Source organism: Dendropsophus ebraccatus, chromosome 11, assembly GCF_027789765.1.
Source record: "Dendropsophus ebraccatus isolate aDenEbr1 chromosome 11, aDenEbr1.pat, whole genome shotgun sequence".
NCBI classification, from domain to species: domain Eukaryota; kingdom Metazoa; phylum Chordata; class Amphibia; order Anura; family Hylidae; genus Dendropsophus; species Dendropsophus ebraccatus.
Window position 1 is genome coordinate 2,193,422 of NC_091464.1, and position 12,500 is coordinate 2,205,921.

General features: G+C 50.8%; 1 protein-coding gene across 5 annotated transcripts in view; it reads right to left on the reverse strand.

Moving 5' to 3' along the window:
* The window catches only part of ZC3H11A (zinc finger CCCH-type containing 11A), a 97,283-nt gene that overhangs the window by 5,091 nt on the left and 79,692 nt on the right, over positions 1-12,500 (reverse strand). For all 5 annotated transcript variants that reach the window (XM_069944847.1, XM_069944846.1, XM_069944849.1 and 2 more), the window contains one exon: positions 7,713-7,780. In XM_069944847.1, the coding sequence (XP_069800948.1) occupies positions 7,713-7,780 (68 nt within the window). The remainder of the gene's footprint in view (positions 1-7,712; positions 7,781-12,500) is intronic.

Here is a 12,500-nt window from a genome sequence, read left to right on the forward strand (position 1 = left end):
CAGAGGAGGAGGGAGAAGGAAGCAGGGAGGAGGGAGAAGGAAGCAGAGGAGGAGGGAGAAGGAAGCAGAGGAGGAGGGAGAAGGAAGCAGAGGAGGAGGGAGAAGGAAGCAGAGGAGGAGGGAGAAGGAAGCAGAGGAGGAGGGAGAAGGAAGCAGAGGAGGAGGGAGAAGGAAGCAGAGGAGGAGGGAGAAGGAAGCAGAGGAGGAGGGAGAAGGAAGCAGAGGAGGAGGGAGAAGGAAGCAGAGGAGGAGGGAGAAGGAAGCAGAGGAGGAGGGAGAAGGAAGCAGAGGAGGAGGGAGAAGGAAGCAGAGGAGGAGGGAGAAGGAAGCAGAGGAGGAGGGAGAAGGAAGCAGAGGAGGAGGGAGAAGGAAGCAGAGGAGGAAGCAGTTAGAAGGAAGCGGGGAGGAGGGAGAAAGAAGCAGGGAGGAGGGAGAAAGAAGCAGGGAGGAGGGAGCAGGAAGCAGGGAGGAGGGAGCAGGGAAAAGGAAGCAGGGAGGAGGGAGCAGGGAAAAGGAAGCAGGGAGGAGGGAGCAGGGAAAAGGAAGCAGGGAGGAGGGAGCAGGGAAAAGGAGGCAGGGAGGAGGGAGCAGGGAAAAGGAGGCAGGGAGGAGGGAGCAGGGAAAAGGAGGCAGGGAGGAGGGAGCAAGGGAAAAGGAGAAGGGAGCAAGGGAAAAGGAGAAGGGAGCAAGGGAAAAGGAGAAGGGAGCAAGGGAAAAGGAGAAGGGAGCAAGGGAAAAGGAGAAGGGAGCAAGGGAAAAGGAGAAGGGAGCAAGGGAAAAGGAGAAGGGAGCAAGGGAAAAGGAGAAGGGAGCAAGGGAAAAGGAGAAGGGAGCAAGGGAAAAGGAGAAGGGAGCAAGGGAAAAGGAGAAGGGAGCAAGGGAAAAGGAGAAGGGAGCAAGGGAAAAGGAGAAGGGAGCAAGGGAAAAGGTGCAGGGAGGAGGGAAAAGGAAGCAGAGGAGGAGGGATAAGGAAGCAGAGGAGGAGGGAGAAGGAAGCAGGGAGGAGGGAGAAGGAAGCAGAGGAGGAGGGAGAAGGAAGCAGAGGAGGAGGGAGAAGGAAGCAGAGGAGGAGGGAGAAGGAAGCAGAGGAGGAGGGAGAAGGAAGCAGAGGAGGAGGGAGAAGGAAGCAGAGGAGGAGGGAGAAGGAAGCAGAGGAGGAGGGAGAAGGAAGCAGAGGAGGAGGGAGAAGGAAGCAGAGGAGGAGGGAGAAGGAAGCAGAGGAGGAGGGAGAAGGAAGCAGAGGAGGAGGGAGAAGGAAGCAGAGGAGGAGGGAGAAGGAAGCAGAGGAGGAGGGAGAAGGAAGCAGAGGAGGAGGGAGAAGGAAGCAGAGGAGGAGGGAGAAGGAAGCAGAGGAGGAAGCAGTTAGAAGGAAGCGGGGAGGAGGGAGAAAGAAGCAGGGAGGAGGGAGAAAGAAGCAGGGAGGAGGGAGCAGGAAGCAGGGAGGAGGGAGCAGGGAAAAGGAAGCAGGGAGGAGGGAGCAGGGAAAAGGAAGCAGGGAGGAGGGAGCAGGGAAAAGGAAGCAGGGAGGAGGGAGCAGGGAAAAGGAGGCAGGGAGGAGGGAGCAGGGAAAAGGAGGCAGGGAGGAGGGAGCAGGGAAAAGGAGGCAGGGAGAAGGGAGCAAGGGAAAAGGAGAAGGGAGCAAGGGAAAAGGAGAAGGGAGCAAGGGAAAAGGAGAAGGGAGCAAGGGAAAAGGAGAAGGGAGCAAGGGAAAAGGAGAAGGGAGCAAGGGAAAAGGAGAAGGGAGCAAGGGAAAAGGAGAAGGGAGCAAGGGAAAAGGAGAAGGGAGCAAGGGAAAAGGAGAAGGGAGCAAGGGAAAAGGAGAAGGGAGCAAGGGAAAAGGAGAAGGGAGCAAGGGAAAAGGAGAAGGGAGCAAGGGAAAAGGAGAAGGGAGCAAGGGAAAAGGTGCAGGGAGGAGGGAAAAGGAAGCAGGGAGAAGGAAGCAGTGAGCAGGGAGGAGGGAGAAGGAAGCAGGGAGGAGGGAGAAGGAAGCAGGGAGGAGGGAAAAGGAAGCAGGGAGAAGGGTGCAGGGAGCAAGGAGAAAGGTGCCGGGAGGAGAAAGCAGGAGGTGGGAAAATACTGTTTGAATGGAAGAAACAGACAAAATGGCATAGGCTTAGCCAATGATCACATCAAGAAAGTTCAGAGCTACGAGCTGTGACTGTTTGTCTCCGATAGATCTGTACCGAATTCCGGTATTACTTAGAGGGGACGACAGACTCTCAATGGTAACAAATAAAGAACCTAAGTGGGTTTTCCGCTTTGAATACTGTAAAGGCCAATGGTTAAAACGCAGATGACAAAGGTTCTGCTCCATGTCTCATGCTTCCCACCTCTCCTGTTATCCTATTTTACTCCAATTAGCGGATATTACCAGGCGTAGGAGAACACTGGATAATGACGGACCTCACACCAAAGCTAATGGAGGGAACCACTTTTTTATTGTTCTGTTGCCCCTGTTTGTACTGAACAGAGGTAATCCAGGTAACGAGGTGACACGGGGCAGGTAATGAGGGCAGAGTAGGAGCACATAATGATGGCACAGGGGCAGGTAATCCAGGTAACGAGGGCAGAGTAGGAGCAGATAATGAGATGGCACAGGGGCAGGTAATCCAGGTAACGAGGGCAGAGTAGGAGCAGATAATGAGATGGGGCAGGTAATCCAGGTAACGAGGGCAGAGTAGGAGCAGATAATGAGATGGGGCAGGTAATCCAGGTAACGAGGGCAGAGTAGGAGCAGATAATGAGATGGGGCAGGTAATCCAGGTAACGAGGGCAGAGTAGGAGCAGATAATGAGATGGGGCAGGTAATCCAGGTAACGAGGGCAGTGTAGGAGCAGATAATGAGATGGGGCAGGTAATCCAGGTAACGAGGGCAGAGTAGGAGCAGATAATGAGATGGGGCAGGTAATCCAGGTAACGAGGGCAGAGTAGGAGCAGATAATGAGATGGGGCAGGTAATCCAGGTAACGAGGGCAGAGTAGGAGCAGATAATGAGATGGGGCAGGTAATCCAGGTAACGAGGGCAGAGTAGGAGCAGATAATGAGATGGGGCAGGTAATCCAGGTAACGAGGGCAGAGTAGGAGCAGATAATGAGATGGGGCAGGTAATCCAGGTAACGAGGGCAGAGTAGGAGCAGATAATGAGATGGCACAGGGGCAGGTAATCCAGGTAACGAGGGCAGAGTAGGAGCAGATAATGAGATGGCACAGGGGCAGGTAATCCAGGTGGTAACGAGGGCAGAGTAGGAGCAGATAATGAGATGGCACAGGGGCAGGTAATCCAGGTAACGAGGGCAGAGTAGGAGCAGATAATGAGATGGCACAGGGGCAGGTAATCCAGGTAACGAGGGCAGAGTAGGAGCAGATAATGAGATGGCACAGGGGCAGGTAATCCAGGTGGTAACGAGGGCAGAGTAGGAGCAGATAATGAGATGGCACAGGGGCAGGTAATCCAGGTAACGAGGGCAGAGTAGGAGCAGATAATGAGATGGCACAGGGGCAGGTAATCCAGGTGGTAACGAGGGCAGAGTAGGAGCAGATAATGAGATGGCACAGGGGCAGGTAATCCAGGTAACGAGGGCAGAGTAGGAGCAGATAATGAGATGGCACAGGGGCAGGTATCTACAATAATAAGTACACATCTCTCCTTTCTTTGTAGGTGGGAAACCTGTGAAATCAGCAGTGTATCAAATCCTTACTTTCCTCACTGTATGCCTATAGATATCCAGCTGTGAAGCCACTTTAAGATGTGCGTTCCGATGTGCATGCACTGTCTGCCCACAATAATAACACAGGGATATATAGTCTCCCGGAACTCCATCGCTCCTGGAAGAAGCAGAGCGAGTCAGGCAGAAGGGGATCTGACTAATGGGATGTAACTAGTGTGAATGGTGATGTAGGAGAGCTAACCAAATTGTTTTTTTTGCCTGTACTCCAGATAGGGGAGCAGCTGCTTCTACTTGGTTGTGAGCTACACCCATCCCACCCAGGGGTTATTATATTTACTGGTATTAGATGGCTCCTGCATGCCCAGAGCATAGGCGTATTACACACTATGGAGAGGCCATCCTACAGTGTAGGGTCCATCCCGGGCATGAGGCCACCTTATCCTTATTTGCAGATGGTAACTAAGAGCCTACTTATTTCATATCTGTATTGGTCTGTGCCTCGTCATATTAGCAGTGAGATTTTTGTGTTTTTGGATGTAACTCTACCCTCTTCATATAGTATAAGATCATTTATTCTTCCTTGGAGAGTTATTTCATTATTTGGCTGGGTGTGTATAGGTCACATGGTTAAATAGACCTTTTTGTTGGAATGAATATTTTGGTGATTTGCGTTTTTGTTATGTGGATATTGAGATATAGATATAGATAGAGGTCACTCAGGCTGCTCACAGTAGCACATGGAACACGTGGCCTGGCGTGCACAAGCTGAAAAACAGCTCCTGTGGCCCTTACTATGGCTTCCATGGCCAAATCAATGCTAAGCTAAGTTGTACCAGGAATGAAGACAAGAGGCCAAGCTACTGTACATTATACCACCCCACCCCGTAACCACGCCAGTGGGACCAGTATGAAGCCCTCTACATGGCATTGCCCACAGTGTCCGGACCAATCTCTGCCCATTACTGCGTCCTAGACAAGAGGACAGGCCTCTATTCCAGCCTCAGCTGCAGCTCGGCACCATGACAGCTTTTGGGAGAGGTAAACGGAGTTAACACCTCTGCCTACACATGTAGTAAGCTGCCGGAATGATAAACCAAGGTCTACTGCCCATAATAGACTCTGGTACAAACATGAAGCATTACACAAGCATATTGTCATTTCTGACATTTCAGGTTTCATTTTGCTCTGGCTTTTATACCCCCCTCCACATATCCAATGCCCCTCCTGCACCCGCTCTATACACCCACGTCCGCCCCGAACCCACCTCAACATACCCAATGCCCCTCCTGCACCTTCTCCACATACCCGTGCCCATAGCGAGGCCCACTCCACATACCCAATGTCCCTCCTGCACCCCCTCCACAACCCCACAGGCATCCCGAACCCATCTCAACATACTGGTGCCCCCTCCACATACCCGTGCCTCTCCCCAACTCCCTCGACATAACACGCCCCTCCTGCGCCCCCTCCACATACCCGCCCTTCATGGAGCTTGTAGCCTGTAGCCCGTATTATGCCTCTGTAGCCCGTATTATGCCTCTGTAGCCCGTATTATGCCTCTGTAGCCCGTATTATGCCTCTGTAGCCCGTATTATGCCTCTGTAGCTGTATTATGCCTCTGTAGCCCATATTATGTCCCGCCTCTGTAGCCCGTATTATGCCTCTGTAGCCCCTATTATGCCTCTGTAGCCCATATTATGTCTCTGTAGCCCGTATTATAGAGAGAAGAGAAGAGGGAAAGAGGTGGGGGCGCCTCCTGGTGCAATAAAAGATGGTCAGAGTGATAGACACAGAGGAAGCAGTGTTACACTCACCTAGTAGAGTTGTGCTAGGTTATAGGCACAACTCTATATCAGGCTTATAGGGTAGGGACACCGCAGCTCCTGCCGGGGTACGTCCAAGGGAGTCGTACAGTCAGAAGAGATGTATCAGCCGCAACAGGCTTTTAGGACCATGGGGGGTCCCGGCTTGAGTAGGGCGCAGATGTCCAATAACCACAGATTGAGGCGGTTATATCATGGAAGGGGGTTAATTAAAATCACGACGCGTTTCGGCCGCCAAATATAAGGTGGCCTTTCTCAAGTAGTACAAAAACAGAATGACAGACAGGGGTTTTAAATGGTATGAGGCATGACATAAGTAAATCATCACTTCCGGGTTAAGCAGCATGGGTAACCCGGGTAATTCGGATAACTCAGTGAATAGTACCACAGGGGTCAATACACAAGATATTGGTTGTTGACAAAACATATAGAATCCATACATATATACAACAGGGTGTATGGAAACTTACATTGTCCTGGAGTGCAGCGATCCAGCGTCCGGGTCCGGCATAGCCCGTATTATGCCTCTGTAGCCCGTATTATGCCTCTGTAGCCCGTATTATGCCTCTGTAGCCCATATTATGCCTCTGTAGCCCATATTATGCCTCTGTAGCCCATATTATGCCTCTGTAGCCCATATTATGCCTCTGTAGCCCATATTATGCCTCTGTAGCCCCTATTATGCCTCTGTAGCTGTATTATGCCTCTGTAGCCCGTATTATGCCTCTGTAGCCCGTATTATGCCTCTGTAGCCCGTATTATGCCTCTGTAGCCCATATTATGCCTCTGTAGCCCATATTATGCCTCTGTAGCCCGTATTATGCCTCTGTAGCCCGTATTATGCCTCTGTAGCCCGTATTATGCCTCTGTAGCCCGTATTATGCCTCTGTAGCCCGTATTATGCCTCTGTAGCCCGTATTATGCCTCTGTAGCCCGTATTATGCCTCTGTAGCCCGTATTATGCCTCTGTAGCCCGTATTATGCCTCTGTAGCCCGTATTATGCCTCTGTAGCCCGTATTATGCCTCTGTAGCCCGTATTATGCCTCTGTAGCCCGTATTATGTCTCTGTAGCTGTATTATGCCTCTGTAGCCCATATTATGTCCCGCCTCTGTAGCCCGTATTATGCCTCTGTAGCCCCTATTATGCCTCTGTAGCCCGTATTATGCCTCTGTAGCCCATATTATGTCCCGCCTCTGTAGCCCGTATTATGCCTCTGTAGCCCGTATTATGCCTCTGTAGCCCCTATTATGCCTCTGTAGCCCCTATTATGCCTCTGTAGCCCCTATTATGCCTCTGTAGCCCCTATTATGCCTCTGTAGCCCCTATTATGCCTCTGTAGCCCATATTATGTCCCGCCTCTGGAGCCCGTATTATGCCTCTGTAGCCCGTATTATGCCTCTGTAGCCCCTATTATGCCTCTGTAGCCCATATTATGTCCCGCCTCTGTAGCCCGTATTATGCCTCTGTAGCCCGTATTATGCCTCTGTAGCTGTATTATGCCTCTGTAGCCCCTATTATGCCTCTGTAGCCCCTATTATGCCTCTGTAGCCCGTATTATGCCTCTGTAGCCCCTATTATGCCTCTGTAGCCCATATTATGTCTCTGTAGCTGTATTATGCCTCTGTAGCCCGTATTATGCCTCTGTAGCCCGTATTATGCCTCTGTAGCCCGTATTATGCCTCTGTAGCCCGTATTATGCCTCTGTAGCCCGTATTATGCCTCTGTAGCCCGTATTATGCCTCTGTAGCCCGTATTATGCCTCTGTAGCCCGTATTATGCCTCTGTAGCCCGTATTATGCCTCTGTAGCCCGTATTATGCCTCTGTAGCCCGTATTATGCCTCTGTAGCCCGTATTATGCCTCTGTAGCCCGTATTATGCCTCTGTAGCCCGTATTATGCCTCTGTAGCCCGTATTATGCCTCTGTAGCCCGTATTATGCCTCTGTAGCCCGTATTATGCCTCTGTAGCCCGTATTATGCCTCTGTAGCCCGTATTATGCCTCTGTAGCCCGTATTATGCCTCTGTAGCCCGTATTATGCCTCTGTAGCCCGTATTATGCCTCTGTAGCCCGTATTATGCCTCTGTAGCCCGCATTATGCCTCTGTAGCCCGTATTATGCCTCTGTAGCCCGCATTATGCCTCTGTAGCCCGCATTATGCCTCTGTAGCCCGTATTATGCCTCTGTAGCCCGTATCTCACACTACTTGTATCTCATCTACCTGATTCGGCGACGTTTCGGTGGTACATTGTCCAGTGAAGTCTCCGCAAGAGATTCTATTACTGGAACCTAAAAAAGAGAGAACAAACATTTATTACAAATGCAAAAGAACTGAACATACAACCCACATACACACTATTACATACAGCCCCCCACATACAGCCTATTACATACAGCCCCCCACATACACACTATTACATACAGCCCCCCACATCCACACTATTACATACAGCCCCCCACATACACACTATTACATACAGCCCCCCACATACAGCCTATTACATACAGCCCCCCACATACACACTATTACATACAGCCTATTACATACAGCCCCCCACATACAGCCTATTACATACAGCCCCCCACATACAGCCTATTACATACAGCCCCCCACATACACACTATTACATACAGCCCCCCACATACACACTATTACATACAGCCCCCCACATACACACTATTACATACAGCCCCCCACATACACACTATTACATACAGCCCCCCACATACAGCCTATTACATACAGCCTATTACATACAGCCCCCCACATACACACTATTACATACAGCCTATTACATACAGCCCCCCACATACAGCCTATTACATACAGCCCCCCACATACACACTATTACATACAGCCCCCCACATACAGCCTATTACATACAGCCCCCCACATACACACTATTACATACAGCCCCCCACATACAGCCTATTACATACAGCCCCCCACATACAGCCTATTACATATAGCCTATTACATACAGCCTATTACATACAGCCTATTACATACAGCCTATTACATACAGCCCCCCACATACAGCCTATTACATACAGCCCCCCACATACAGCCTATTACATACAGCCCCCCACATACAGCCTATTACATACAGCCCCCCACATACAGCCTATTACATACAGCCCCCCACATACACACTATTACATACAACCCCCCCACATACAGCCTATTACATACAACCCCCCCACATACAGCCTATTACATACAGCCCCCCACATACAGCCCCCCACATACAGCCTATTACATACAGCCCCCCACATACACACTATTACATACAGCCCCCCACATACAGCCTATTACATACAGCCCCCCACATACACACTATTACATACAGCCCCCCACATACAGCCTATTACATACAGCCCCCCACATACAGCCTATTACATACAGCCTATTACATACAGCCCCCCACATACAGCCTATTACATACAGCCCCCCACATACACACTATTACATACAGCCCCCCACATACAGCCCCCCACATACAGCCTATTACATACAGCCCCCCACATACAGCCCCCCACATACACACTATTACATACAGCCTATTACATACAGCCCCCCACATACAGCCCCCCACATACAGCCCCCCACATACAGCCTATTACATACAGCCCCCCACATACAGCCTATTACATACAGCCCCCCACATACACACTATTACATACAGCCTATTACATACAGCCCCCCACATACAGCCTATTACATACAGCCCCCCACATACAGCCTATTACATACAGCCCCCCACATACAGCCTATTACATACAACCCCCCCACATACAGCCTATTACATACAACCCCCCCACATACAGCCTATTACATACAGCCCCCCACATACAGCCCCCCACATACAGCCCCCCACATACAGCCTATTACATACAGCCCCCCACATACACACTATTACATACAGCCCCCCACATACACACTATTACATACAGCCCCCCACATACAGCCTATTACATACAGCCCCCCACATACACACTATTACATACAGCCCCCCACATACAGCCTATTACATACAACCCCCCCACATACAGCCTATTACATACAGCCTATTACATACAGCCTATTACATACAGCCCCCCACATACACACTATTACATACAGCCCCCCACATACAGCCTATTACATACAGCCTATTACATACAGCCCCCCACATACAGCCTATTACATACAGCCCCCCACATACACACTATTACATACAGCCTATTACATACAGCCCCCCACATACAGCCTATTACATACAGCCCCCCACATACAGCCTATTACATACAGCCCCCCCACATACAGCCTATTACATACAGCCTATTACATACAGCCCCCCACATACAGCCTATTACATACAGCCTATTACATACAGCCCCCCACATACAGCCTATTACATACAGCCCCCCACATACACACTATTACATACAGCCTATTACATACAGCCCCCCACATACAGCCTATTACATACAGCCCCCCACATACAGCCTATTACATACAACCCCCCCACATACAGCCTATTACATACAGCCCCCCACATACAGCCCCCCACATACAGCCTATTACATACAGCCCCCCACATACAGCCTATTACATACAGCCCCCCACATACAGTCCCCCACATACAGCCTATTACATACAGCCCCCCACATACACACTATTACATACAGCCTATTACATACAGCCCCCCACATACAGCCTATTACATACAGCCCCCCACATACAGTCCCCCACATACAGCCTATTACATACAGCCCCCCACATACACACTATTACATACAGCCTATTACATACAGCCTATTACATACAGCCCCCCACATACAGCCCATTACATACAGCCCCCCACATACAGCCCATTACATACAGCCCCCCACATACAGCCTATTACATACAGCCCCCCACATACAGCCTATTACATACAGGCTATTACATACAGCCCCCCACATACAGCCTATTACATACAGCCCCCCACATACACACTATTACATACAGCCTATTACATACAGCCCCCCACATACACACTATTACATACAGCCTATTACATACAACCCCCCCACATACACACTATTACATACAGCCTATTACATACAGCCTATTACATACAGCCCCCCACATACAGCCTATTACATACAGCCCCCCACATACACACTATTACATACAGCCTATTACATACAGCCCCCCACATACACACTATTACATACAGCCTATTACATACAACCCCCCCACATACACACTATTACATACAGCCCCCCACATACAGCCTATTACATACAGGCTATTACATACAGCCCCCCACATACAGCCTATTACATACAGCCCCCCACATACACACTATTACATACAGCCTATTACATACAGCCCCCCACATACACACTATTACATACAGCCTATTACATACAACCCCCCCACATACACACTATTACATACAGCCCCCCACATACAGCCTATTACATACAGCCCCCCACATATATAATATGGTAATAAACCAGTTCTATAAAGAAAAATATGAGAAGGTAAATGGTCGGGAAAAAATGAGAAACCCTGCAAAGGGCTAAAACCGAGACTTGGTTGGCCGTCCAGCAGCGGTGTCTGTCCGTCTCTAGGCGACTGTTAGGGTGTCTGTCCGTCTCTAGGCGACTGTTAGGGTGTCTGTCCGTCTCTAGGCGACTGTTAGGGTGTCTGTCCGTCTCTAGGCGACTGTTAGGGTGTCTGTCCGTCTCTAGGCGACTGTTAGGGTGTCTGTCCGTCTCTAGGCGACTGTTAGGGTGTCTGTCCGTCTCTAGGCGACTGTTAGGGTGTCTGTCCGTCTCTAGGCGACTGTTAGGGTGTCTGTCCGTCTCTAGGCGACTGTTAGGGTGTCTGTCCGTCTCTAGGCGACTGTTAGGGTGTCTGTCCGTCTCTAGGCGACTGTTAGGGTGTCTGTCCGTCTCTAGGCGACTGTTAGGGTGTCTGTCCGTCTCTAGGCGACTGTTAGGGTGTCTGTCCGTCTCTAGGCGACTGTTAGGGTGTCTGTCCGTCTCTAGGCGACTGTTAGGGTGTCTGTCCGTCTCTAGGCGACTGTTAGGGTGTCTGTCCGTCTCTAGGCGACTGTTAGGGTGTCTGTCCGTCTCTAGGCGACTGTTAGGGTGTCTGTCCGTCTCTAGGGCGACTGTTAGGGTGTCTGTCCGTCTCTAGGCGACTGTTAGGGTGTCTGTCCGTCTCTAGGCGACTGTTAGGGTGTCTGTCCGTCTCTAGGCGACTGTTAGGGTGTCTGTCCGTCTCTAGGCGACTGTTAGGGTGTCTGTCCGTCTCTAGGCGACTGTTAGGGTGTCTGTCCGTCTCTAGGCGACTGTTAGGGTGTCTGTCCGTCTCTAGGCGACTGTTAGGGTGTCTGTCCGTCTCTAGGCGACTGTTAGGGTGTCTGTCCGTCTCTAGGCGACTGTTAGGGTGTCTGTCCGTCTCTAGGGCGACTGTTAGGGTGTCTGTCCGTCTCTAGGCGACTGTTAGGGTGTCTGTCCGTCTCTAGGCGACTGTTAGGGTGTCTGTCCGTCTCTAGGCGACTGTTAGGGTGTCTGTCCGTCTCTAGGCGACTGTTAGGGTGTCTGTCCGTCTCTAGGCGACTGTTAGGGTGTCTGTCCGTCTCTAGGCGACTGTTAGGGTGTCTGTCCGTCTCTAGGCGACTGTTAGGGTGTCTGTCCGTCTCTAGGCGACTGTTAGGGTGTCTGTCCGTCTCTAGGCGACTGTTAGGGTGTCTGTCCGTCTCTAGGCGACTGTTAGGGTGTCTGTCCGTCTCTAGGCGACTGTTAGGGTGTCTGTCCGTCTCTAGGCGACTGTTAGGGTGTCTGTCCGTCTCTAGGCGACTGTTAGGGTGTCTGTCCGTCTCTAGGCGACTGTTAGGGTGTCTGTCCGTCTCTAGGCGACTGTTAGGGTGTCTGTCCGTCTCTAGGCGACTGTTAGGGTGTCTGTCCGTCTCTAGGCGACTGTTAGGGTGTCTGTCCGTCTCTAGGCGACTGTTAGGGTGTCTGTCCG